At 43.1% G+C, this 26,637-nt stretch overlaps 2 protein-coding genes and 1 long non-coding RNA gene across 10 annotated transcripts in view; 1 reads left to right on the forward strand and 2 right to left on the reverse strand.

Annotated features, from left to right (window-relative positions):
• ATAD2 (ATPase family AAA domain containing 2) overlaps nucleotides 1-1,019 on the reverse strand; it is a 74,875-nt gene extending 73,856 nt beyond the window's left edge. The window contains exon 1 of the mRNA XM_072774381.1: nucleotides 788-1,019. The gene's annotated coding sequence lies outside the window, so the exon portion shown is untranslated. The remainder of the gene's footprint in view (nucleotides 1-787) is intronic.
• Nucleotides 1-26,637, forward strand: part of NTAQ1 (N-terminal glutamine amidase 1) — a 226,724-nt gene that overhangs the window by 36,857 nt on the left and 163,230 nt on the right. The window contains exons 1-6 of one of the 8 annotated variants that reach the window (XM_072774390.1): nucleotides 1,313-1,552; nucleotides 7,130-7,229; nucleotides 8,337-8,387; nucleotides 11,916-12,064; nucleotides 12,707-12,831; nucleotides 26,499-26,547. In XM_072774390.1, the coding sequence (XP_072630491.1) occupies nucleotides 1,464-1,552; nucleotides 7,130-7,229; nucleotides 8,337-8,387; nucleotides 11,916-12,064; nucleotides 12,707-12,831; nucleotides 26,499-26,547 (563 nt within the window). In that variant the 5' untranslated portion in view covers nucleotides 1,313-1,463. Of the gene's footprint in view, nucleotides 1-1,312; nucleotides 1,553-7,129; nucleotides 7,230-8,336; nucleotides 8,388-11,915; nucleotides 12,065-12,706; nucleotides 12,832-17,433; nucleotides 18,124-26,498; nucleotides 26,563-26,637 lie in introns of those variants that run through there. The other 7 variants (XM_072774392.1, XM_072774393.1, XM_072774391.1 and 4 more) reach the window with 7 other exon arrangements.
• On the reverse strand, nucleotides 10,682-23,426 carry LOC140603799 (uncharacterized). Its single transcript, XR_012006780.1, has 2 exons — nucleotides 23,233-23,426; nucleotides 10,682-10,906 (listed from the first exon to the last, which is right to left on the reverse strand). It is a non-coding gene; the product is annotated as an uncharacterized lncRNA (long non-coding RNA).

Consider the following 26,637-nt stretch of genomic DNA (forward strand, 5'->3'; position numbering starts at 1 on the left):
CTGTAGGAAGGTTATTGCCAAATTTGGGCTGTAAGGTCACAGAGGAACTGGGTTTGAACCTGTGGCTGGGGCAGACCCCACAGGATGTACTCAGGATCACACTCCCAACTCTTGTACTGCTCTAGAAACTGCAAGGAGCTTCTTCCTCCAGCATACTTTACTCAGAAGGCTTAACTTGGTGCCCGCTTTGAAGGAGAAATGCTCAAAGTAATTGCTATTTATCACAGAGCCTATGTCGAAGTGTGTTCAGAGCTGAGAGGCAATGCCTTGATAACTGACACAACGACATATGCTCAAAGTGTTTAGGATTTACATATGGGCTTTCGAACTCCTGACATTGGGAAAGCCTGACTGCAGATAGCCTATGAACAGACTAAGAATTTAAGTTTTTATCATGGGAAGTACCCTGATGAGTTATGCATGCTCATTACTAGTCTAAGACAATTCAGAAGGCTATTAAGTATAAAGTGAGAGTCCTTCATATCATTCATTCATCAAAGATAAATACCGTTTTAATAATTTGGGGTCTTTCCTTCCAGGCTGCTGGCAAATAAAAATATGATTAACACGAAATGAATGCCATGAGGACTCCTTTTAAACTTTTAAAAACTTTACCAAGAATCACTATATTTTTCTGGGTCAACGTACACAATTCTAATAAAAACTTGTCACAGCGCGGTGAGCTTCGGGGTGGCTGGCCCCGGACGTATTTGGAATTCGGTCCCCCCTGCCCCTGCGCTCCCGCGGCCTCTAGGAAAAAACTGCTAAAGCTCCGTTTTTTACATACAAGGTTCTCTCATTTGGCGTCTCTTCTGGTTCCTCCACGGCTGTTGGCAACCCCAGACCCGGGCTGGAAGAGGGCCTCCGACGCCTCCGGGAGATCCCCGAAGCGCCATTTAGGGTTGGGCGGTTGACCAACCCCACGCTCTGCCCCCACTCCTCCGAGCGACCTGCGGGTGACCTCTGCCCTCTCCACGCTGACCTCAGTCTCGCGGGGCACGCCCGGCCCCGCCCCAGCCGCCCAGCTCCGCCCCAGGCCCCGCCCCCAGGAATTACGTCATCCTCCTCGCCCCAGGCCCCGCCCACTGGAGACCCACGTCGTTCGCCGCCCTGGATCCGCCCACTTGGCCCGGCCTCCACGCTCCCGGAACCCGCTCGGCGCTTCCCTCCAGGCCCCGCCCACCGGAACCGCCGGAGCCCGCGCGGCCCCCGGCTCCGTCCACCCGGAACTGGCACCGCCCTCCCTGGCGGCGCGCGCCCGGAAGCTGCGTCGCTCGCTCCACCCAGGCTCCGCCCGCCGGGTCCCTGGCTCCACCGCCCGGGAGGGAACTGCACCCCCGCCTCAGGCTCCGCCCGGGAGGCCCGCGCCGCGCGCCGAACGCCGGCTCCTCCCCCGAAGCCTGCCCGCGGGGCTGGTGCAGTCGCTTCGCCTCAGGCCGTGCCCGGGCCCCAGCCAGCCCGCCATGGAGGGGGATGTCCCCGCCGCCGCCGCCGCCCGCTACCAGCCGGCCAGCCCCCCGCGGGACGCCTGCGTCTACAACAGCTGCTACTGGTGAGGGGGCGCGGGCGCAGCCCCCGGCATCCCGGCTCCCGCGGTCTCGGCGTCGCGGCCGGGCCCCGCCTCTTCCCGGCCCCTCCCTGGGGGCGCTCTGGGTCTCGTCCGGCGAGGTTCCCGCGTGGGGGCTGAGGGAGCGGGAATGGCAGCCCTCGGCCCTTGAGAGGAGCGCAGGCACGGGGCGGGGGCGGATTCCCAGGGGGTGGGCTCGGTGGTGCATTACTAATGCCCGAAGCCTTTCGCTTGGACTTTTGTCGGCAGATCTCAGTGCCTGGGGGCCAGGAAAGGGGAGTTGGAGGCGGAGGGTGGAGCGCAGAGAACCGTTGCGGATTATCCTGCTGAAGCCTTTGTGGTTTCCCCACTGATGTGAAAGGTCATTTTAATTTTAGGAAGAGAATGGGAGAGCGGAGATTTTGCAGTAACTTTCCAAGGTCATCGGCTAATAGCAGCCAGGAATCCAATTCAGGCCTTCTTGTACCAGAAACCATGAGCTTAACCACCATGTTGTCCTGATCGTGCCCATTATATTTACATAGCACTTGCTGTATGCCACTTGTTTGTTTGTTTTTTTTAAGATCTTATTTATTCGTGGGGGGGGGGGGGGCAGGCTCCCTGCGGGCCCGATGTGGGACTCGATGGATGGATCCCAGAACTCCCGGCAACAACCACTGAGCCACCCAGGTGCCCCCCCAAACACTGTTGTTTTTTTTTTTTTAATTTTTTAAAAAATTTTATTTATTTATGATAGTCACAGAGAGAGAGAGAGGCAGAGACACAGGCAGAAGGAGAAGCAGGCTCCATGCACCGGGACCCCGACGTGGGACTCAATCCCGGGTCTCCAGGATCCGCCCCGGGCCAAAGGCAGGCGCCAAACCGCTGCGCCACCCAGGGATCCCTTTTTTTTTTTTTTTTTAAAGATTTATTTATTTATTCATGATAGACATAGAGAGAGAGGCAGAGACATAGGCAGAGGGAGAAGCAGGCTCCATGCAGGGAGCCCGACGTGGGGCTTGATCCCGGAACTTCGGGATCGCGCCCTGGGCCAAAGGCAGGCACTAAACCGCTGAGCCACCCAGGGATCCCCCCAAACACTGTTTTGATTGGCTTATGTAAACCAATTCATTTGAGCGGGGTAGGTGTTCTTGTTACCCCCGTTTTAAAGATGAGAACACCGAAGCACAGAGGGTGCAACTAATTTGCATAAGGCCATCCTGTCTAGTAAGTGAAGAAATGGGGATTTACCTGCAGGGTTTGGCTCTGGAGTCCACACACTATCCCCTTGGCCTAGGCCACCTGTGTGACCAAATCACCACTCCTACCTCTGTCTTTTTCGCTCGTACACTTGAGTAATTAATGACTTCCCCAACTTTCAGTTGCAAAAGAAACCTTAGGCCCATCTAAAACTACCTTTTCCTCCTTTAGCTGGCGGTCAAACCATGTCACCAATTTACATCTGTTCCGCTCTGACTGCATGTCAGGGCTAGTGTCAAGTGTTTCCATCCATGGCTCCGAGATAGGTTCTGTCATTTACCTCATTTTATTAACGAAAAGACTGAGCCACAGACAAGCCATGTCCAAGGTCACACGTGTAGCAAGAGGCAGGGCTGAAATTGGAACTGTAGTACAGGAGTCCATGATTCTTAAAGACTGTACTTTAGTACTGCCTTACCTCTCACCTAAATCCTATTAGTTTTTGTCCTTAGCACCCATTCATTATTTTACTTGTTCATCTGATGTTTATTAGGCATGTGGACTGTGTGATATTACAATTGTGGGCACTTGGGAGACAGCAGAAAATAGATTCCCTAGTTAAGATCTTATGGTTCTTAATATTTTGGTTCAGGGAAAGCAGGCAAAACCACGTAAAACCATGTTTGGTGTTAAGTGCTATGAAAAAATAAAGGTAAGGGATGGTGACTCACTTTTATAATGGATATTTAGGGAAGGCGTTGTTGGTAAAGTGGTATTTGAGCAGAGATCTGAAGAAAAAAAAACCGGTGGGAGCTTTGTGGATATTGGAGGAAAATCATCCCAGGCAGGGGAGCAGTGATGCAAAGGCTCTGAGAACGAAGTGTGCAGGAGTATTCTAGGAACAAGGTGGCTCGTACAGCGAGAGTGCAGTGGTCTGCTGGAAGAATGGTCGGGAATGGATATCTCTTCAATAGATGGCCTCCCTTAATTAAGTTCCTTCAGCTGTGGGCTGAGCCCTCCTCGGCTGTCAGGGGCCTGTTCCAGCCCTTCCTTATAGGACTCTGCCCAGATCTGTTTCCTATTCCCTCAGGTCCTAAACCTTAACTGGCTTCACACTGCTAAAAGTCGTTCTAAATTCAAATGAGCCATAGAATCACTTGGGAGCTTGTAAAGTGTGCAGATCTTAGGGTTCTACTCCAGAGAGTCTTGGTGTGTAAACAGTACAGTGGAGGAGTCTTACGCTCGTCCATTGATCACGTTTTCAGGAATATAGGCATAAACAGTAAAGTCTGTCTCCTGAGCATATTCAGAGATCTGGTCACTTGTGTTTCTGCAATCTTATTTTGAGCCTGCCTTCTATGCCCTAACCCAGGGTTTCTCACCCATGGCTTTATTGACATGTGGAACGTGCTAATGTTGTGGAGGGCTGTTCTGTGCATTGTAGGGTATGTAGCAGCATCCCTGGCCTCCACTCACTAGAAGCCTGTAGCACCCTGCCCCAATTTGTGACGAGCAAAAACGTCACCAGATAGTGCCAAATGTTCCCTGGGGGGCAAAATTGCCTCAGTTAAGAACCACTGTTCTATCTTGTCTTAATCTATCAGATAGTGTACCTTATTATGTTTGCTCCTGCAGGTTTTTATAACTTGGAATAAGTGCCTCCTCTCTGTGTCTTTTAGCTTCTGTCAGATGTTATTTATCTGTTCAGACCCAGCTGAGTGGTAATAGTGGTAACCAGTATTTGTGTGGCACTAGGTGGTTTGCAGAACATGTCTGATTCTCTTTGTACTCTTCAGATGTTGGTTGAGCTCCTCCTGTGTGCCAGGGATCCTTACCTTCATGCTTCTCTGATCTCAGCCCATCACCAGTAATCCTTGCAGAATCTTGACCTTAATGCTGCGTTGTTAGTTTTTCTGCTACAACAAAGTAATCAACCAGTAGGTTGGAACATTATTATCACAATCCCCCCCCCCCCTTTTTTAAAGATTTATTTATTTATGATAGGCATAGAGAGAGAGAGAGAGGCAGAGACATAGGCAGAGGGAGAAGCAGGCTCCATGCCAGGAGCCTGACATGGGGCTCAATCCCGGACTCCAGGATTGCTCCCTGGGCCAAAGGTAGGCGCCAAACTGCTAAGCCACCCAGGGATCCCCCCCCCCTTTTTTAAAGAGGTGCTAGGATTCATACCAAATCTGGGTTTCTTCCTATTCCACCAGTAACCCCAGCATTTCCAAGTATAAGTACCCCCCTCAACCTTTTAAAAGTAGGCTCCATGCCCAGAGTGAGCCCCATGCAGGGCTTGAACTGATAACCCTGAGATCAAGGCCTGAGCTGAGATCAAGAGTTGGATGCTTAACCGAATGAGCCACCCACCCAGGTGTCCCCAGGCCCCCTTTTTTTAAACATCAAGTTTCTTGAGATCCTCCTACATGTTATTAATTGTACTCTTGGGAAAAAAATTGATAATAAAAAGGGGCTACAAATTCAGTGACTCTTAGTTTAAATTTTTATTTCTCTTTGTAACATTCACACATATTTGAAAGATAATAGACAAAGTTTGTCCAGCCACGTACATATTCAGCCTGCCAACAGTACTTGGGGTACACACAGATTCTTAAAATCTTTGTGTTAACCCTGTGCCCATCCTTAGGCCTGGGGGAAGGGCAACACAAGGAGAAACCCCTGACCTATATGCCCTCCATCTTCCTGTGCCCCTCAAAATCAATGACGCTTCCTTCTGTGCATCTTTTATGGCCTTCTATGATGCTTGCTTATTTATGGATCTGTATGTCTTCTCTCACTGTCTGCAAGCTCTAATTTATCATTACATTCTCCAACCACTTAGCATGGTGCTTTTATATCATGGGTTCTTGATGTCTTTGATCAACTCAAGAATGTCTAGAGGCTGGACAGACATGTCTTCTAAAAATGTGGTCTTAGAACATCCAGGGTTTTTTTTTTTTTTTTTTTTAATTTATTTATGAGAGACACACACAGAGAGACACACAGGCAGAGGGAGAGGGAGAAGCAGGCTCCATGCAGGAGCCCAATGTGGGACTCGATCCCGGGTCTCCAGGATCACGCCCTCGGCTGAAGGCAGCGCTAAACCACTGAGCTACCGGGGCTGCCCAACATCCAGGTTTTTTAAAATGTAGCTAATACACGTCATATGTCATGTTGAAACTGTACCTTTTTGCTTACCCCATACTACATAGCCTATGGAAGTAGTAGCAGTTTCCTGTTTTTACCTCTGCCACTACTTTTTCTGTTAAGATTTCTTAGGTATCTTATAGAAAAAAATCATAGGAAAAAAATACACTTCATTTCGGTGCTTTAAATGTAGTCGTGCAGGTAGACAAGGTCAAAACTGCATTGAACGTGTGTCATAAAATGGTGGTAGTCCTTAGTGCCGTGTATGCCTTACTTTATTTTCAAGTGGCATAGTGTAGGTGTTTGGAAATTAGACTTTGACAGTTGAATCATGAGTATGAGCAGAGTGTTGATGCAGGTTGTTTTGAACGAAGGTGCTATGTGCCTCATTGAAAAAAAATAATCCAGGGGCTGAGCTGTGAATACTGCCAGCAGTGAATGTTTTTACCTGTGTGGGAGTGTGCCTGTGGCCACCAGTGTGGCTTGGTTTGATGCACTTGGCATTGCTTAGGTGGTTCTGACTACTGTTTTAAATATCTAAAGGCCTGTCATAGAGACATTTATCTGGGGCTGAAATATAGGAAGGTGGATTTTAATTCAGTATGAGAAAACTTTCTAAAAGTCAGGACCTCTGTTGTACCAGAGGGATGCAGGGAATCCCACTCAGAGTCTCTCTCCAAAAGAATTCCTAGGCATATCATGTAACTGCCCTCAGTCCTTTCCAGCCAGAAGCCCTCCTACCCAAAACATTATTCTTGCCCCTTTCCTAAGGGGAGCAGTGAACCAATATTAACTAAGATTTTTCAAGTGTTTAAAATATGATTATCCTCATTTTACAGGTAAGAAAAGTAGATACTCAGGTCAAGATGTTCAAAGCTTCTTACCTTGTTTAAGTGGCTGAGTTGGAATTCCAGCTGTGTCTCGAGTCACTGGACCCAAAGCTGTGGAGTATTGATGTAGCATTTTATCAGTTATAAAATGCCTCCATTTGCAAACACTGCTGGGGCAGGTAACAACTGCTGTGTTTGGAGAGAGCTCAGCACACAGTATAATCTGGGTAACACTTTGTTGGGGATATTTTAGAGGAGGGTCAGGCATCAGCTAGTTATTGAATGAGGTGGTGTTTAAAATCTCTTCCAACTTTTTAATATCCTCATCAGTCTTCTGTTCAAATTTGAAAGACACAGAGAGTCATTGTATAATTATGTTGATGAAACTATTATTTTATTTCAGTGAAGAAAATATCTGGAAGCTCTGTGAATACATCAAAAACCATGACCAGTATCCTTTAGAAGAGTGTTACGCTGTCTTCATATCTAATGAGAGGAAGATGGTAAGTTGGTGACTGATTGCAGAAAGAGAACAAGAGATTTAGGGTGATAGTAGAAACTAAATATAATATATGGGGTCAGTGCTGTCCTAACGTGCTTTATAAAATAAAATAACATTTTAAAGTTTATTTTTGAATGAGATTTTTTTTTCCCCTCATTTCAGGGCACAGTTGAGTTAGAAAAGTTAAGTCCCTTATTTGTAGGTCAAGAAATAGATGATGGTGTATTTACACAAGTTAAAGCTTTTTAAATTCCTTAGACTACAGCCATGTACTCTCAGGTTTGAAGTAAAGATGTTTTTGTCTCTGGAGTTTAAATAAAATTATGATAAACTTACATGAATTATTAAAAAAGCAAACCCTTAAAAAAAAGCCCTTAATATTTTGTAAAGCACCTTTTAAATTTTTTTTTAAAGATTTAGATTTTTAAGTAATCCCTACACCCAATGTGGGGCTTGAACTCACAACCCCGAGATCAAGAGTCACACACGCTACCAAATGATCCATCCTGGAGCCCGTAAAGCACTTTTGTAAGCATCATGTCATGCTAATGGAACCATGATAAAGTAGGCAGGGTTCAGATGGCTGTTTCTGTTTTATAAAGGAGGAGATAGAGACTCAGGGAGCTCCCATAACAATCTGGGAAACTAAGACTTGAGAATCTGCCAGGTCTTCTGATTCCCTGTTGAGGTCTCTTTCTACTCTCCAAAGAATATCAGATAATGAATTCTTGCATTTTCATTGTTAAGAATGCTTGGAAGGATTTAGATTTCTTCATTCACATTGATTGTTGGTTGCTTAGAAATATTTTATATTTTATTTATTTTTGAATTTTTAAAAATATTTTATTTATTTGAGAGAGAGAGAACATGGTAGAACATGAGTGGGCAGGGTGGAGCAGAAGAAGAGGGAGAAGCAGATTCTCCACTGATCAGGGAGCCTGACTCAGGTCTTGATCCCAGGACCCTGGGATCATTACCTGAACCAAAAGCAGATGCTTAACTGTCTGAGCCACCCAGGCGCCCCTATATTTTATTTATGTATTGCTTTAAGGGAGATAGTAATGGTTTAACTGAAGTTGTAGCTTATGAAATTGATTATATTTTGTAGATACCTATCTGGAAACAACAGGCAAGACCTGGAGATGGACCTGTGATCTGGGTAAGATGGTTAACACATAGAGCCTCTGGTGCATTAGTACTTGTAATCCCTGAGTGGTCTTTATGTTTTGGTAAAACAAAAATGATAGGGCAGTAGAGAATGGCTATCATAATTATTGGTAATTGACCTCTTGGGAATAGATGTTCTTTTGTCTAGGGTAGTACTTACAGACATGTTTTCATTTAATTTTATTCTTATAGGAAAAATTTTATTTTTTAATTATTATTTTTTCAGTGAGCTCTGTGCCCAATGTGGGGCTCAAACTCATGACCACAAGATCAAGAGTTACATGCTCTACCAACTGAGCCAGCCAGGCACTCCGTAAAGATTTAAAATCGCTGATGGGGCAGATATATTTGTGATCTCCTAGACTATTATCCATTTAACAGTGGGAGGAACTTTAGCAATATCTAGTACAGCTGCACATTAGAATTATCTGGATATCATATTAAAAATACAGGTTTCTGATTTAATCGATTTAGAGAAGGACTTAGGAGTTAATATTTTTAGCAGACTCCTGAGTCACCATGACTAGCATTTAAAAAACCCAGATCTACTACAACCCTTTCATTTTTCAAGTGAGGAAACGAGCCCAGAAGACAAAGCAAGAAGCTCAAAGTTATCTGATTAGTGGCAGGACTGCATCTTAGGCTAGGGCCCTTTACACATGTATGTGTTACTTTAACCTGTCCCCTTGAATACTTGTCTATGCTAATAACATGAAGATAAAAGAAAAACTCCATTTGTGATAATGTAATGAACATCTTGTTTCTGATACTTACTTAAAGTAAGTATCACTTAAATCGCCTTCATTCATTCACTCATTTAACCTGTATTTATTGAGTGCCTATCATATGCTAGGCATAATATAGATGAAAGTCCCTGGCCTCACAGAGCTCATGTTCTTGCTTCCTTTACCAGCAGGTAATTTGCTATGCTAACATTAAATCCCAAATCCCAAATTGGGGGTTAAGTCCCAGTCCTCCCATTGGTGGCAGTGTGAGCTGGACATGTTATTTACCCTCTCTCTTCAGTGTCCTCTGACCAGTGGCATTGTAAGTATTAAGTGAGATAATATGTGTAAGGCATTATCCTGGTACCTGGTACAGCATCTGGTACTGGTACTCAAGAAGCATTAGCTTTTCTTGTTAGCAACAATGGCTACATAATCCCTATTGCAGACTGTCCGTGTGCCCTAGAAGTCATCCCCGTTGCTGAACCACTCAGCTGACTTTGAGTCATAGTCTTTCTTCTCGTTTTAGAGAAATGATCTGTAGTCATGTCCCCCTTACCCAGCATCTCATGGCAGCCCAGAGTGGGGACTCCTGTTCCAAGAAGTCTCCCAGCACCCTCCAGCAGATGTGTCTTTGCCTCATTGCTGCCCTGTGGTAGGAATTGAGGACCTTGAGTGGATAGAGACACCCAGTCCCAAGAAGCTGATCACCTTCTAGGTGGAGTTCCCTCCCCCTAGCCCAGCTTGGTCTCGTCCTGGCATCTGGGCAGGCGTTGAACCCAGCTCAGTGAGGCTGCTGCTTGATCTGGATTCCTTGACTCCACATCTGTGCTATAAAGGCAACATGACGTTGAGGACTGCTTTCCCTGTCCATTTCACCAGCCATCTAGGATCTAAGGGTATGGACCTAAACTAACTGGGAGGTTGTGGATATTCATTACATATGCATTTTTGGCAAGTTGTACTATCTTCCTGGAACACTTTCTCCTCAGGTGGGATTCAGCCGTGGCAGCCTTTCCTCTGTGAAACTCTCCTTGGCTTTTGGGCCCCACTCCCCTCCATTTCTGAGTTGGCTTTTAAAAAGCATTTACAAAAAAAAAAAGTGTTTACTAACAATCTCCGTAATTGTCCCAGCAACAGTCTGAGGTAAATACTACACTTATCTCAGTTTATAAAGGAAGAAGCTCAGGCTGGAAGGGGAGAGGCTGAGGTTTGACCCCAGTGCCCTCTCGTGAAGCCACCTGCTCTCTGCAACTGTCACACTGTCCTGTAGCCCTTACTAGTTCCCAGTCTGCTCCATGAACTCGAGGGTCAGAACCTACCTTTATCATCTTTGCATCTTTATTTCAGTAACAATTTCCCACAAGTAATAGAGAGTAGGCATGTCGAAACCACTGTAATAATGAGGTAGAAAGTGTCAAGAGAGAAACAGATTTTGGATAAGGCAGAGACTTTCTAGTAGGAAGTGGGAGACTCATGGAGAGCCAGCATGCAAGGGATGGATGTGGGGAGAGGTGGAAAGCTTGCTGCAGAAGGACGGGAAAGACACGGACACACCCAGTGAAAGGAGGATGCTTTTACTTTATCTGGAAGGTAGCATGCATTAAGGGGAATGCAGGGTATAAGCATTCATTTCTGATGCTATTTCTGCTTTACTCAGGTAGCATTGGAGCCAAAGGAAGCTCTTTGGGCTTTGATGGCACAGCATCTCCAGTCTTAATTAATCACCTCCACTCCATCATCATAGAGTCGATGAAACAACATTAGAGAAAGTGCTCTATAAGCTCTGAAATAGTAGAAATATAAGGTGGTGTTACTAATGTGGTACTGATGTGATTGAGCCTTTTTATTTCCCAGTCATGTTCTCTGTGAAAGCACCTTCCTTCTGAGGGACTCAGAGCATCAGACTGCCCTCATGCCCCTTGATAATCTTCCTGATGTCCTCCCTTCTAGCCATTAACTGGTGTCGGGCAGTGCCCAGCATCAGGGACTGGGTGTGGTGCATCACGCTGAGCTGCACAGGAGAAGCTGTCTTCATCTCTCCCTTAATGGCTACAGAGTGGGGGTTGGCTGACTTAAGAACAATATTTAAAAGTCCTTTCACATTCCAGGCTAGCCTGAGAAATCCTTTTTGTTAATGATTTGGAGGATATCCTTGCATACTTTTTTCTCTGTATTCATATGGATGTATGTGTTCTTTGGAATACACATGTATGTCTTTGCATACATAAAGCTTTTACTAAATAGTACATATTTTGGAATTTACTTTTCCCATTCAACTATGTAACATGTCCTGTTTTTCCATTTTCTACATAAATTTACCTAATTTTTTTTTTTTTTTTTTTTTTTTTTTTAGTGGCTGCATTGTGGTTTTATTTCTCTTGTGGTGGACTTTGATTGTTTCTGAATTTTCACTATTGTAAATGGTGCTGCAGAGATTTTCTTTGTATATATACTTTTATGTGCATATTGCCGTTTATTTCTGTAGGAATGGTTCCTAGAAGTGAAATTGCTACATCAAAGGGTATGCATTTAATGCATATGAGCATCTTCACTACTTAAGTGTTCCCTGTCACTGGACATTGAGTCTTTTTTTAGGGCTTTGTGTTTGCTTTGTTTTTTACTATTTTGAGAAGGGCTATATTAATCTTGTAATCATTTTTAATGGTTTAACATATATATGTGTGTGTATATATATACACACACATACGTACACATATGTATGTATATTATTGTGACCTTGGAATTCACCATCATGAGGTAATTTGGTTAACTTTAGCAACTTTTACTTCTAGGATTACCATGTTGTCCTGCTTCATGTTTCAAGTGGAGGACAGAGCTTCATATATGATCTTGACACTGTCCTGCCATTTCCCTGTCCTTTTGACACTTACGTGGAAGATGCCTTTAAGTCTGATGAGGACATCCATCCACAGTTTAGAAGGTGAGGGGATTCAGAATGGCTTTACCTACTTTCTCAAGTTAGACCTTGACAGTTGTGCAGAGAGTTTGTATGAGTGTATGAGGGAACTTTTCTGTTTTTTTGGGGGGGGCATTTTTTGCAAAGATGACTTGTTTTGGTATCACCATTGAGTTGATATTTGAAAATGATGTGCTACATAGAAGACTCAAAATGTTTCAAGGTTTTAGAGGTTGTCCAATATATAAAAGCTTGGCATTCTTTTAAAAGAGATCCCAAACATTTTCTGAAAGCCATTTTGGGGATTTCTCTCATACGTGTGTATGTGGGTGGGTGGGCAGTTGTGGGTTGTGGCTTTAATGATGGCAACATTGAGAGATCTGTGATGGCAGCAACTGAACATTAGGCCCTCTACCCCTGATGTACAACTGAGCAAATAAAGGTACCCAGATGTATTTCTGTGCCTGTGTAGTGTTGGATTTCAACTGATCCTTTCTTGTGGCTTCTTTAACAGGTGGTAAAGCTGCATACATACTTGTGTATTACTGATAGTACAAAAATGTCTGGGTACTTTTTTGTATGTCATAGAAAATGAGTCTGTCTAAAAATCGAGGAGAATTTTACGTGGAACCTTCCTAATGGGAGCAAATATTGTTTTATCTGCAGGAAATTTAGAGTGATCCGTGCAGATTCGTATCTGAAGAACTTTGCTTCTGACCGATCTCACATGAAAGATTCCAGTGGGAACTGGAGAGAACCTCCTCCATCATATCCCTGTATTGAAACTGGAGGTGAGCCTCAAATGCCTTTTTAGAAAGCTTTCTGGTCACTGTACAGATCAGTGCCCCTTAACCAGGGACAGAAATCATGTGTTACTCTTTGTATGAAACTCCTTGAGTCATAAGAAGGTAGCAGCAAGCACAGATGTACGCATTTGTTAGATTTGGGAATTGAAGCACAGAAAACAGGAGTGGAAAGCAGAAGAGCTCATAGGGGAGGGGAGAGGTGTTCAGGAGCAGAACCATGACACTTGCACACCACCAGGGTGTTAGGTGTGCCTACTGTTAGAACACTGCACTTCAGGTCTGCATAGCACCTTGCTATTATGGAGTTTCACATTAGGGCCAAAGTCCCTATGGCATTCTTGTGGTATGTGAAATGTCATTTCCCTGGCTCTGTGAGAAAATCTACAGTAGAAGGAAGTGAGAGCCAGCAGGTTTTATTGTACCACTCATCTCATTTATGTGCTTTTAGGCATCAGTCCAATTAATAATTTTCTGAGATTTAAGTAGATAAAGAGTTCTTCACCGCATTACCATCGTTTGGCATTCCACATGAGTTTGAAATGTTATTTACGATTCTAAGTAATTCGCAGCATTGCCGTTTCTTGGTGAGGTCATCCCATCCCAGGGGATGGGACCTTCTGTGTGAAAATGCTTTGTACATGTACAACATGCCAGAAAAATAGGACTGTAGTGTTTGGAGTTCAGCAAGGAAGAAAGTAAATATATTTGGTGTATTTGAACACTGGAAGAGGATTCAAACTGATTTTATTTTATTTTTTGTTTTGTTTTTTCAAACTGATTTTGGAATGCTCTCTGTGAGAAGCTCTCTCTCATGAGTTTAAACATTTGTATTGGAGCTGCTTTTTGGCTTACCAGGCTGTTTGCTATCCTCAGTGCTAGAATTGGGATAGCTTCTAGGTTAGAGGGCATCGTAGATCTTCCTTTTAATCTCAGGCAACCTGCCATATAGGTTGTGGTCTGGGAGAGCATGCCTTCAGCCACTCCCATTTCTCTTTTAGACATGAGCATCCAACGCAGAGCCTAGCACATAGCAAGCACTCAGTAAACACCAGCCTGTCAGCCTGGCCCCTCTTTGAGTCATTCCTTTCAGTTTTGATGACTACCGCCCAGTAGATGCTATTTTGTGCCAGGCTTTGGTGCCAGCCGCTTTTCAAACTAGTTTGATATAATTTTTACTGCAGCTCAGGGACGCTTTATTTTCCTCATTTGATAGATGCATAAAGTGAGGTGCATGAAGATTAGGCCCTTTGCCTCAGATGCATAGCTAGGCAGGATGGGGAGAGGAGATGGTGGTGTCTGTTTCTACCCTGTGTGTAGCTAGTTCATCAGGGATCTCCTGAACTTGAGATTGAAACTAAAAGAAGTCTCCTCTGAAGTGTGGAGCAAGCATGAGTTTCCCATCTCATAATTTCACCACACTATAATGTTCTTTCATGTAGTAAACTCATTACTTCAAATCCCGTGTTTATCAAGGAATATATTTGAAATCAGGATAAGTGAGAATTACCTTTAGCTAATTCATAATGTTTTATAAAAAATAAGGTTAAAAAAGCAGTTCCTGGGATGCCTGGGTGGCTCAGCAGTTGAGCGTCTGCCTTTGGCTCAGGGCGTGATCCTGGAGTTCCAGGATTGAGTTCCACGTTGGGGTTTCTGCATGGAGCCTGCTTCTCCCTCTGCCTTATGTCTCTGCCTCTCTCCGTGTGTCTTTCATGAATAAATAAATACAATCTTAAAAAAAAAAAAAAAAAAGGGCAGTTCCCTCTGTCCCCTGCATTCAGTGGTGGGATTGACTCTTAGGGCTTGAAATTTAGTACATTTGATGTTTCAGACATTAGGGTTATATGTTTAATAATTTTGGTGGCCAGGTGTCTGCATGACCACTATTTTCAATTCAGCATTTAGTGTATTTTAAAGAAAGGATTCCCCCCCCCGCCCCCACCCCGATGAGAAGGAAACTGAAATTTATAGTTGTAATACCTTGCCCTGAAGAATCAGTTCCAGCATTGGCCACCAATGGGTCAGTTTTTAAAGACATTTCCTGTCTTGGGCTGAATTTTTGAGTACACCAAATTCCCTTCTCTCTTTCTGAGTCCTTTCTTGCCTGCATATACTTCTCATTTTTTTACTTCCAAATGTATAGTAACACTGGCTAATTTGAGCCAAGCTGGAAGACCAGTGTTAGGTAAACAGAAATGTTATAGTGCCTCATGGGGGAAATTAGAGACAGATGTCTATTTGTTATACCTTGACCTTTAAAAACATTTTTTTATTTTGTTCTTAATACATTGATCTTTTTAGATAGTAAATGGCTGCATATAGTAATCATCTTTTATTTAATTACATTAAAAAGTCTTAGAAAACAAAAAAAAGAGAGGGAACGTCTTAGAAAACAAATGTTGTATTTCAGAAGTTGGGATTTCCTTTTAAAGCAGTTTGTTAGAAATTTTCACAGACTTACTGGCCTATGTGGAGTCTGGCACCTACCCAGGTTAGCAAGAGCTTCCACCCCATATTTCTTGACAGGTGGCTGTCTTCCCCTTATTTCTGGTTATGTGGTAATCCTGCACCTTAGCAAAAGTTCTGTGTTTGTTGATTATCTAGCTTTTTTGTTACAGGGGGTTTAGCAACCCTGTTTCTAGTTTTCTACATCCTAAGAGCTTACCTTCACTTTTGAGAGAGGGAGTTGTGGGGTAACCTATACTAGATTTATGTGTTTCTACCTTTAGTTGTTTAAAGGCGTCTCTCCTTTGTTTTCTGCTTGCGTGGGTTCTGATCTCGTATTTGTTTCTCTGTGTTCCCCTTTCAGTATTTTTAAAGGTTTTTAGCGTTTCAGTTATGATGGACTGTCATGTAGTTTCCTTTAGGCTTAGTCCACTTGAAGTGTGTTAGATCCATAGATTGGTGGATTTATAGTTTTCATCAAATTTGTAAACATTTGGCCATTATTTCGTCACACATTTTTTTTTTTTTTTAGTGTGGAGAATTGAAATCATATACCAGACTAGACAAAATAGTATATCAGACCAAATTTGAAGTTATCAGTTCATGGCCAATCGATTTGTATTCCATTCACTTTTGCCCTTCTCTTATTATTTTGAAGCTAATACCAGATACTATGTCATTTCAACTTTCAATATTTCAGTATGGATCTCTAAAATATAAGGCTTTCTTTTTTAAAAAAAAATATGATCAGGGCAGCCCAGGTGGCTCAGTGGTTTAGTGCAGCCTTCAGCCTGGGATGTGATCCTGGGGACCTGGGATCGAGTCCGACATCGGGCTCCCTTCATGGAGCCTGCTTTTCCCTCTGCCTGTGTCTCTGCCTCTCTCTCTCTCTCTCTGTGTCTCTCATGAATAAATAAATAAAATCTTTAAAAAACAATAAAAAATAAAAAAATATCATTGTACCATTATTACAGCTAAAAAATTTAATAATTCTTTAAAATCATCATATATCTAGCCAGTGTTCAGATTCACAGTTATAAAGTCATAAAGTCATCATCTTTTTGTTTTGTTTTTCTTTAAGATTTTTTAGTAATCTCTATATCTAGCATGGGGCTTTAACTCATAACCCTAGGATCAAGAGCTGCATGCTCTACTGACTGAGACAGTCAGCTGCCCCCATATCTTTTATTATACAGTGTGTTTATCTGAATCAGCGTCCAATTGAGATCCCTACATTGTGTTTGGTTATGTCTCTTAAGAGTCTTTTTTAATATATAGGTTCCTTGCCCAACTCTTTTTTTTCTTACAATTTATTTGTTGAAGAAACTGGATCTGGGAGAAACAGTCTGGATTTTGCTGATTGTGTCTCTTTTGTAGCCTCTGAATTTCCTATAATTTTGTAGTTGAATCCAATAAATTGGTAGTTTGATTATTCATGCATTTTTTGTTTTTTAAAATTTTATTTAAAATCAGTTAATTAAAAAAATCAGTTAATTAATATATAATGTGTTATTAGTTTCAGAGGTAGAGCTTAAATATTCAACAGTTGCATATAACACTCAGTGCTTATTACATCAAGTGCCCTCCTTTATGCATTTTTCATTTAAGTTTTTATTTTGAAATAATTTTGGACTTCTAAAAAATTTGCTAAAAAACTGTAGTGTTTCCATATACCTTTTACTCAGATTCTGTCTGCTGATGTTGAATTTTTCATAACCATAGTGTAATTCTGAACCAAGGAAATGATGTACTTGATATAAAAATATTGATCCAGTACTGTTGACTTACAGATCTTACTTAAGTTTCACAAGTTTTCCCACTAATTTCTTTGTTCTGGTCCAGAATCTACCCCAGGATATTACATGCTGTTGTCCTGTCTCAGTCCCCTGTAACAATTTTTTTTCTTTTTCTGTTCTTTTATAACTTTTACACTTTTGAAGAGTACTGGTCAGCTATTTTGTAGAGTGTCCCTCGGTTTCGGTTTTTGTGATGTTTTGTCATGATTAGATTGAGTTAAGTGTTTGAGACAAGACTACTACAGAAGTGATATTGAACGCTTCTCCATTTGAGTAATTTCCCCTACTTTTGGTCTTCTGGATGTTTTTATTGTATTTTCAATGGACATTTCTTTCATAAATTTTTTAGATTCCAAAATGAACCTGAATGATTTTATCAGTATGGATCCTGAGGTAGGATGGGGAGCTGTCTACTCCCTATCTGAATTTGTACATCGGTTTGGCAGTCAGAACTACTGAACTTGACATCTGGATGGAGAACCGTGGAGAAATTCTAGGACACTAACAGTTCATCCCTTCATTTGGGACAGCAAACACTATGGTACATTTGGCTTGGAATTATATTTTCCTCTTTTAATTCAGTTGAGTTGAAACATGAGTAAACAACAACAACAATAACAACACATTTTTTTTGATACGTCATGTTGAAACTTGATGTAGTGCATATTTGTTAAGATATTCCAATATTCATTTGTTAAAAACATGTGATGACTTATGCCAGTAATTCCTTTTGTTAAGATAGATGTGTGGACTTTGTTCTGGATGTTTTGTTTCTTTCCAGCTACACTGTAAGCTCCTTGAGGGCAAGGCTGTGGCTCATTGCTCTGTGAATCCCTTATGCCCCTAAAAGGTGCCCATAAAATGTTTGCTAGTGATTGTGCTGCTGCTTAAAGGGGGCTGGTACTGTGAGCTGAATCAGCAATAAGTATTAGTCTTTTTGGACTATTATGTTCTTAAGAAAAGATTGCAGCCCTCTCAGGTTTGAGTGTTATTTGGCCTAATTTATATATGTTTTTAAATAAAATTGGTTTAAAAGTAATTTTGTTTTGAAGATATTTATGTCACCTTTCCTGAGATACCCAGGAATACTTCACTTGTAGACAGGAACCATTGTTTTAAAATACATGTATCAGGGGCCGGGCCGGCCGCGCAGGCGCAGTCCCCAGCCCCGGTAAAAAAAAAAAAAAAAAAAATACATGTATCAGTATCAGGGTGCCTGATGGCTCAGTTGGTTGAGCATCTGCCTTTGACTTAGATCATGATCTCAGGGTCCTGGGATTGAGCCCCAAGTTGGGCTCTCTGCTCAATGAGGAGTTTGCTTCTCCCTCCACCCTGCCTCCCTGCTCATGCTCTCCCTCAGTCTCTCAAATAAATCAATAACATCTTTTTTTTTTTAAAGATGTTATTTATTTATTCATGAGAGACACAGAGAGAGGCAGAGACACAGGCAAAGGAAGAGGAAGGCTCCATGCAGGGAGCCTGATGTAGGACTTGATCACGGGACTCTGGGATCATGCCCCGAGCCAAAGGCAGATGCTCAACTGCTGAGCCACTCAGGTGTCCCTAAATAAATAAAATCTTTAAAAAAAAAGTACATGTATCAGTCTTCCTTCTTGAAGATGTTTTGGAAATTTGTCTTTCATAGTATAATTCCAAGTAAAAGACATTTGGCATTAAACCAGCTTATAATGTTAACTCTCATATATGTCTCCACGATTCTACTGTAACAGTAGAGCAATTTCAGAAATGAGCAATTTTTGAAAGCAAGGATGTCCAGGGTTTTGATCTTAGATGAGTTTCGCTTATGAGAAACTTTCAGTTAATGTAGATCCTCTGCCATGTGCTATGGAGGGACAATTGCAATCATTACTAAAGAATCAATCAAAGGAAATGTCATGTATCCATTTGGTTCAGCTAACCAGGGAGGATTCTGGGAGAAAGTGAATGAACCTTGGTAAGAGGAATACAAACACAACCTCTTAAGTTATTTTATAATTTAGATCTAATTATAGACCTCGTACTTGCATATCTTTGTTGACTTTTAGGTGGTCATTTAAAAAGCATGTGGCTAAAATGAAGATAAATTTTGGCAGGCTGTACTATGGAAATACTTTGTCTTGAGTAGAAAGTTTCTGACTTTCTGATTGTTTCTTACAATCTGATTGTAATCTGATTTACAAATTGCATTTTTGTTGGGTCTTTTTTTTTTTTTTTTGCCAATTTATGAGCAGGTTTCCAATCTGGTATTCATAATTGTGTCTAGTACAGATGAATCAGACAATGTGTGTGTAGGAGTTTGAGCTTTGCAGCCAACTTGTTTTGTAATTGAAAACCCCTTCCTTCTAGCCAGTGTAGGGAGCAAGGTTTATAGTTTTAAGCTTGTTAAAATGTCTAGTGGTCACAATCTTGAGTAGGTAGAAGCAAAAGAGGACATTTGGTTTTTTTCTACCTACCACTCCCCACTCCTATAGCTCCTTTTGGGAACTCTTTGCACATTTCATATAGTCCTGGTGGCCTGTATTTTAAGGCATATGGCTTAAGCTGGGCCAGGCTTGGAGCCCATCCCTGCACAAGTCTAAGAATGACCTGTCACAGAATTCTCTGGATTTGCTGTATTGACATTTAAAGACCAAAAAAATTCTCTATGAGGAATGCTAAACTAGGGGCCTGGGAGGGCCTGGGAGTTTGGGGCTTATGGTGCCCAGGCCGACTGCTGCTAAAGGGCTCCATTGCAGAAGGCAGCCCAGCAGAACTGAGAGCAGAGCAAGAGCTCTAAAGGCATTTCTGAGTGCCTGGATCTTTCTGTTGCTTCAAGCCAGCCACAACTTTGGAACATCCCAGTTACATAAACCAGTGGATTCCTTTTCCTCTTCAGCCCGTGTGAGTTGGATTGCCATCAGTTTTAACCTAAAGGTAGGTTCCCTTGCAAGATTTTTCTTGAAAAGTTGTTTATCAGGAACTGTACTTTTATCTTTCTGTGCTTAATTGTTGTTTGAGGTCAGAGTTGCTTCTCTTTATACTCAACATGTGTGAGAGAACTGAAGAAATACCGATAAATGCTTGTCTGTTTGGAAAGAGGAACTTTTAAGAAAAGCAGTTGACTAAAATAGAATTTGCGAGTTGACTATGAAAATAAGAGAAATGAAGTATCTCTGAGAATCTGATATATGATAGAGTGGGGGCAGGTGGGGATACCACAATGCAAAACGGCTCACAGTGCAGTAGAACTGACTATATCTGATTGGAGATGCTACCGTGGCTTGTAAGAAGGATTATGTCTTTCAGAAGAGGGGTTGGTTAGCAATGGAAGTAAAGGTGAACTGTTTTGTGTATGTGGTTTTCTGAGTAATTTTTAATTAGTTATTTTATTTTATGTATTTATTTTTTTTAGAGATTTTATTTATTCATGATAGACACACAGAGAGAGGCAGAGACAGAGGCTGAAGCAGGCTACCTGTGGGGAGCCTGATTCAGGACTCGAACCCAGGACCTTGGGATCACAACCTGAGTCAAAGGCAGACACTCAACCACTGAGCCACCCAGGCATTCCAAATTAATTATTTTAAAAATAGGTGGTACATGCATATTGTATATAGTTAAAATATAGAAAAGTATATGGTAAGAAGTCCTGTATTTTAATTTTCAGATTTCTCTCTCCAGAAACAATCTGTCTTCAGTTTCTTCTGTGTTCTTCCAGGAATTTTTATGTCCATGTTAGCATATAGGTTTTATACGTGAATTTCTGTTGTGGCTTTTTTTTTTCCCCCACAAGTAGTAACATTCTAAACATTGTTCTTCATTTTACTTTTTTTTTCTTTAAAGATTTTATTTATTTATTCATGAGAGACACATGAGAGACACCAGAGAGAGAGAGAGGCAGAGACAGGCAGAGGGAGAAGCAGGCCCCATGCAGGGAGCCCGATGTCGGACTCGATCCTGGGACTCCAGGATCACGCCCCAAGCCCAAGGCAGACACTGAAATGCTGAGCCACCCAGGTGTCCCTTCATTTTACTTTTTAAAGTTAAAATAGTTGGATATTTTCTAATCAGTACATGTTGAACTTCCTCATTCTTTTCAAAGGTTATATTGTATTCTGTGGTATGCATGGCCCATAATTTCACAGTCCTTTTTAAGTTGTTTTTAGTCTTTTGGTATGACAAAACTGCTTGAAGGAATATTTTTGTCTATGTATCTTTATAACAGTTTCCGAGATAAATTTTGAAAGTGTAGACTGCTAGATGTCCCACTGAATGCATGGTTTTGTTTTGTTTTGTTTTTCCTGAAGAAGGGACTGGCAAATGTTTTCTATAAAGGGCCAAATAAATGCTTCAGGCTTTGCATGCCGTAAGGCCTTTGCCGTAACTGCTCAACCCTTCGTTTGTAACTGGAAAGCAGTCATAGGCAATATGGAAATGAATATATGGCTGTGCTCCAGTAAAAACTTTTATAAAACAAAGGGGACTTGAGGGTTTGACCTTTGGGGTATAATTTGCTGTCCCTTGTTCTAGAGAAAGCATTGTCTCCGGTATATGGCTGATCTGCCAGGGACTACAGTTCTCAGATTCCTTTGCAGCAAGGTGTGGTCATGTGACCAGGTTCTCACCATTGGAATGTAAGGGGCTGATGTGGGAAACACTGGGTAGGCAGTGCCTACCTTTTCTACCTTGCCTCCTGATGAATGGCTGAGGACTAGAATGACCCCCTCAGAAGCTACCCATTGAAGATAGCAGAGCTGCCATCAGCCTGGATTCTTGAATGACCCTATGGAGCAGAGTCTCATGTCTAACTTGAAATAATGTGGAACTGATCCTCAGAGACAAACTGGTGTGTTTCTTTAAGTCACAGAATTATTGGTGAGTCTTGATTTAGCATTTAGCCTTCCCTAAATAATAAAGTGCCCATTCAGGTACTTGTGGCACGGTATTTTTTGACTGGATCAGAAATTGTGATGTTCCATGTGGAGTCAGATCCTCTTTGTGCTTTTGCCCACTACCCCCTCGATGTCCTGCAGTGTTTGTGGAATTATTGCCCTTCAGAGAATGTCCGGGAACACCGAACACAGATGTCCATTCATACCTCTTGTTTTGCAAGAGGTTGGGAGCCTTGTGGGAAAGATGCCAGAGAAGCCCTGTTTTCATATATGGTTCATCTGTGTTCAGGCCTGTCTGATGGCCTAGGAGTCCTGAAAGCAGTCCTTGCTAGATGACAGAAAAACAGGTTCCTGAGAGAAGATGACACCCGAGTGGGAGACATGTGGCTGAGTAGCTCAGACTGAACGATGAGTGGAAATTAGGGGAATCACAGGTGGCAGTTACAGTGGTGCCTTCCTACGACTGTCCCCTCACAGCATACTCTGGCCCCACCTCCCCCACGTTCTTGAAAGCCCCATCTTCTGGGAAAGAGAGGAAGGAACCATCATCAGAGCTCAGCATGGCTCTGTGGGAACCTTGCAGGGAACTGGTCTTGGGTGGGTAGAGATCAGCAGTCTGACAAAGGATGGAGTTTCAGTGGTTGAGTGCTGGGCTCAGAGCACTGAAGCTGGAGCATGATGAAGCCTGAAGCCTGAGGCTTTGATTCTCTGTGAACCCCCATTTCATCACTACTTTGAAGTAGAAAATGACCTTATATGGGACTCAGGAGCTGGTGGGGGCTTGAGTACACTCAGCTTGTAATAGCGCCCCCTGGTGCTTTGCTGGAATTTTTGGTGGAGAATGCTTTTTTAGAAAGCTGGACTTGGTGAAGGTATGCTTAAATCATCAAGATTTGGGATTACTATAAATGTAATGGGTTTGGATTTACTAGTGGTTGGAAGCCTGGGACATACCAGATACATACCATTAAGGGAAAAGGAGGTCGTACTCATTTGCCTTGAGTAAATTTTGGAGAACAGGGGTACAAGAAGTACAAGAAGGTACTTTGCGAAGCCTGTTCTACAGAAATCTTTCGATAAAGACTTGGCACTTAAAAGATTGCATTTTGAACAAACATGTAAGCCCAACTAAAGAATTGTCCTGTAATTACTTAAAAGGACCTTGAAGGAAGGAAGTGACTATTGTAGTACAGACGCGATAGAACCAGAAAATATGTAAATATATGAAGATCCCTAGGATCAGAAAAAGAAGTCTAGCCTGAACCAGAGTTACTCACTTAGCTCCTCTGTTCAGGGGTTACCATCAGCTCTCTAGTGAGGACTTGCTGGAGACTCACACCAGCACCTGCTGCTGCTTCTGTGTGGTTGGCAGTAGGTAGATAGGTTTGGTATAGAGTACTCATTATGGAGGTGAATGACAGTCTCTGCAAACAGGTCCTTCTGTCACCTTCATAGAACACCAAGGTAAAGAACACTGAGGTAAAGAACCTCTCCAATTATGACAGCAGTGAGTATCTAGGCTGAGTGCTGGAGCTATTATTTAGTCCAGCACCCGATACTCATGGTAAGTAGTATGCTAAGTAGTCCCCCATATGAAACTGTCTTGCAGAATGAGACACATGGTGGATGCTCAATTAACATTTACTGAAGAAATGAATGTATGTTCATGAGGTTGTCTAGATGTGTTTCTGTCAGTGGTAATTATAAAATCAATGAGATGGTTATGTAGTTGTGCATCTAAGGCAGCTATTGCCAGTTGATGAGATTGAATTGGGTCATGGGCCACACAACTGACACCAGCAGAGTCATTTTTCTTTTGGTGAAGAAAGGACAAGAATGTTCTGTGGGAGGGCTTCTCTCTGGGTCTCCTTTTGCCCTTGGTCTCACTGTGCTTCCTCCCAGTCTTGTGTATAAGGCTTGTTGTCTGTGCCAGTTCTGAGAGGATTCACAAGTATCTCCAACTCATTAGAACATTCTGTTGAGGAATCTACTTCCTTGTGTGCTGTGGCCGAGGGACACAGAGGAGAGGGGACAGTATCTCTGGATTTCAGGGTAAGTTGAGCCTGTTGTAATATATCAAGGGGCCTGAGGTCTCCATCTCCCAAATCCGTATGTTGAAATCCTAACCCACAAAGGTGATGTGGTATGAGGAGGTGGGGGCCTTTGAGAGGCGATTCATTCTTGAGGGCAGAGTCCTCATGAATAAGGTTAGCACTTTCAGGAAAGAGATCCCAGAAACCTCTCTAGCCTCTCTCCGTGTGAGGACAGGATGGTAAGTGTGCAGCCAGTGAGCTGACCCGGCCATGCAGGTGCCCTGATTGGTCTTCCAGCATCTAGAACTGTGAGCAAGAACTTGTTTTTAAGCCACTCAGTCTGTGGTATTTTGTTAGGGCAGGCTGAAAGGATTAAGACCAAGAATTCCTAACCTGCAGTCCCAGCACATGCTGTGTGTGGCTGTATGAACATATTTTTCTGGAGAGAGGACCCATAGCCCGTATTATCTGTTTATCCATTTAAAAATATTATCATTTTTACTTATCGAGGGGCTCCTGTGTGCCATGCTCCAAGTTAGATCCTGGTAACTGAAACCAGAATAGCACCTGCCCTCCGGTTGTTTATGGGCTGACTGATGGTAGAGGCTGATGTCAACCAAAGAATCATGCAAATGACCACACAGTGGCAGCTGCGCACTGTGCCATTGAGGAGAGGCAATAGCTCTGTGAGGTGAGAGAAACATCTGGTTAAAGGAGTGAGGAGGCTTCCTGGAAGAGGTGTTTTATCCATCCAACAGGTGGCTCCTACTCTGCCAAATACTTCCTGCCCCGGTGATTGAGCGGTGAAGAAATCAAAGCCCCTGAGCTCACAGAGCCTATACTCTGCTGGAGAAGACAGACACCGAACATGTAATGTACTATGTGTAAAAAGGTGGTTACCATTTACTGAATTGGGGAAAGATTGAGGGTGGAGCATTTTGGGGGAGGAAGATCAGGAGTCTTATTCTGGACGTATTAAATCTGAGATGCCAGTTGGATGTCTGAGAGGAGATGTCAAATAGGAGTTGGGTAAAGAAGTCAGATTCAGGGATGAGGTTCCGGCTGACAATATGCAACTGGGAGACAGACATCAGATAGTATTGGAGGGCACTGGGCTCAGTGAGATCATGGAAATGCTGGGTGTAGATGGAGAAGAGGTCTGGGGACCTAGCCCTGGGGGCTTTTACATTTAGAGGTCAGGAGAGGAGGAGGTCCCAGAAACAGAGAGGATAGGGGAGCAAGGGGAGGAGGAGAAAACCAGGAAAGCCCAGGGGATAAGTGATTCCAGAGGGAGAGAGGAATCAGTCCGGTCAGATATTGCCGATCAGTGGAGTCAGCTGAGGACTGAGGTACTGTTGGCTTTGGCAACATGGAGGTCTTCAGAGCAGTTTCAGTGGTGTGATGGGGATGGAAGTAGTTGAATGGGTTCAGGAGAGAACAAGAGGAAGGAGGCAGAGTATTATGATAAAGGGAACGGAGAAATGGGGCAGTGCTGAGGGGGAAGAGGGTCATGGAGAGACTACTTTGTCCCTGGCCCTCGTGCAATTCTTCCTTTATGAACAAATGAACCATTTCTACCCCTCCAAAGAGTACTCAGATGACATCAGAGACCTCACCTCCCTGCCTGCTGTCTTCTCATGCAGGGCTAACACTACTCAGTTCTTGCTCCAGGGCTTATTCCCTATGACTAGATCTGTCCCATGGCTTGTACTTTCTTTTTTTTTTAAGATTTTACTTATTTATTCATGAGAGACACAGAGACACAGGCAGAGGGAGAAGCAGGCTTCCTGTGGGCATGCCAATGCAGGACTTGATCCCAGGACCCCGGGATCATGACCTGAGCCAAAGGCAGATGCTCAATCACTGAGCCACCAGATGTCCCTATCCTGTCTTTCTTGAGCATCCACATGGAGAAAAGAATGCTGGATGGCCTGCAGGGATATTTCATCCTTGGCGCCAGCCCTAATAAGACTCCCTGCTTTTTTTCTTGTCTCCTTCCCACCTTGCAGTCTATTATCTCCACCAAGCAGCCAGAGTGGTCTTCTAAAAATACAAACCAGAGCACCTCACTCCCCTGCTTTAAAACAACAAACTGTCACCACCACTACTCTTAAAGTGGCTTCAACATGAACTTAGATAAAATCCACTGTCGTTTCTAAAGCCATCAAGGCCCCTTGTGATCTGGACTGTGGCTGCCTGTGTGGGTCCAGCTCCCCAAATCCCTGTCCTGCCGTCTCCATGAAGTTTCTGTTGTGGGCCAGGCCGAGCTCTTCCTTCCTGAAGAACCTCACATTCTGCTTGCTCTGACTTGCCCCTTCCTTCCTGTGTCTTCTCTGGGCTGACTGCTCCCTGATATTTAGGTCCCAGCTCCGAGTCTGCTAATCCAAGCTGCCTGACCAGGCGAGGTCACATCATTTCATCACTTCTTTCCTTCATAGCTGTTGTCGCTAATGGAAATGACCTTGTGTATATATTTATTTAAGAGCCTGTTTGCTATCTCCCTTCCCCAGACTGTGGGTGCTGGCTCTGCCTTACTCAACGCCAACAGTGTCTGGCCTGGTAGGTACCCAGCAAGTAAGTATTCCTCGACTGTTTCACGAAGGAACAATTCCTGTCGCCAGCAGGGTCTGGAAGATCAAGCCACCCAAC

This window comes from Canis lupus, chromosome 14 (assembly GCF_048164855.1).
Source record: "Canis lupus baileyi chromosome 14, mCanLup2.hap1, whole genome shotgun sequence".
In the NCBI taxonomy this organism is placed as follows: domain Eukaryota; kingdom Metazoa; phylum Chordata; class Mammalia; order Carnivora; family Canidae; genus Canis; species Canis lupus.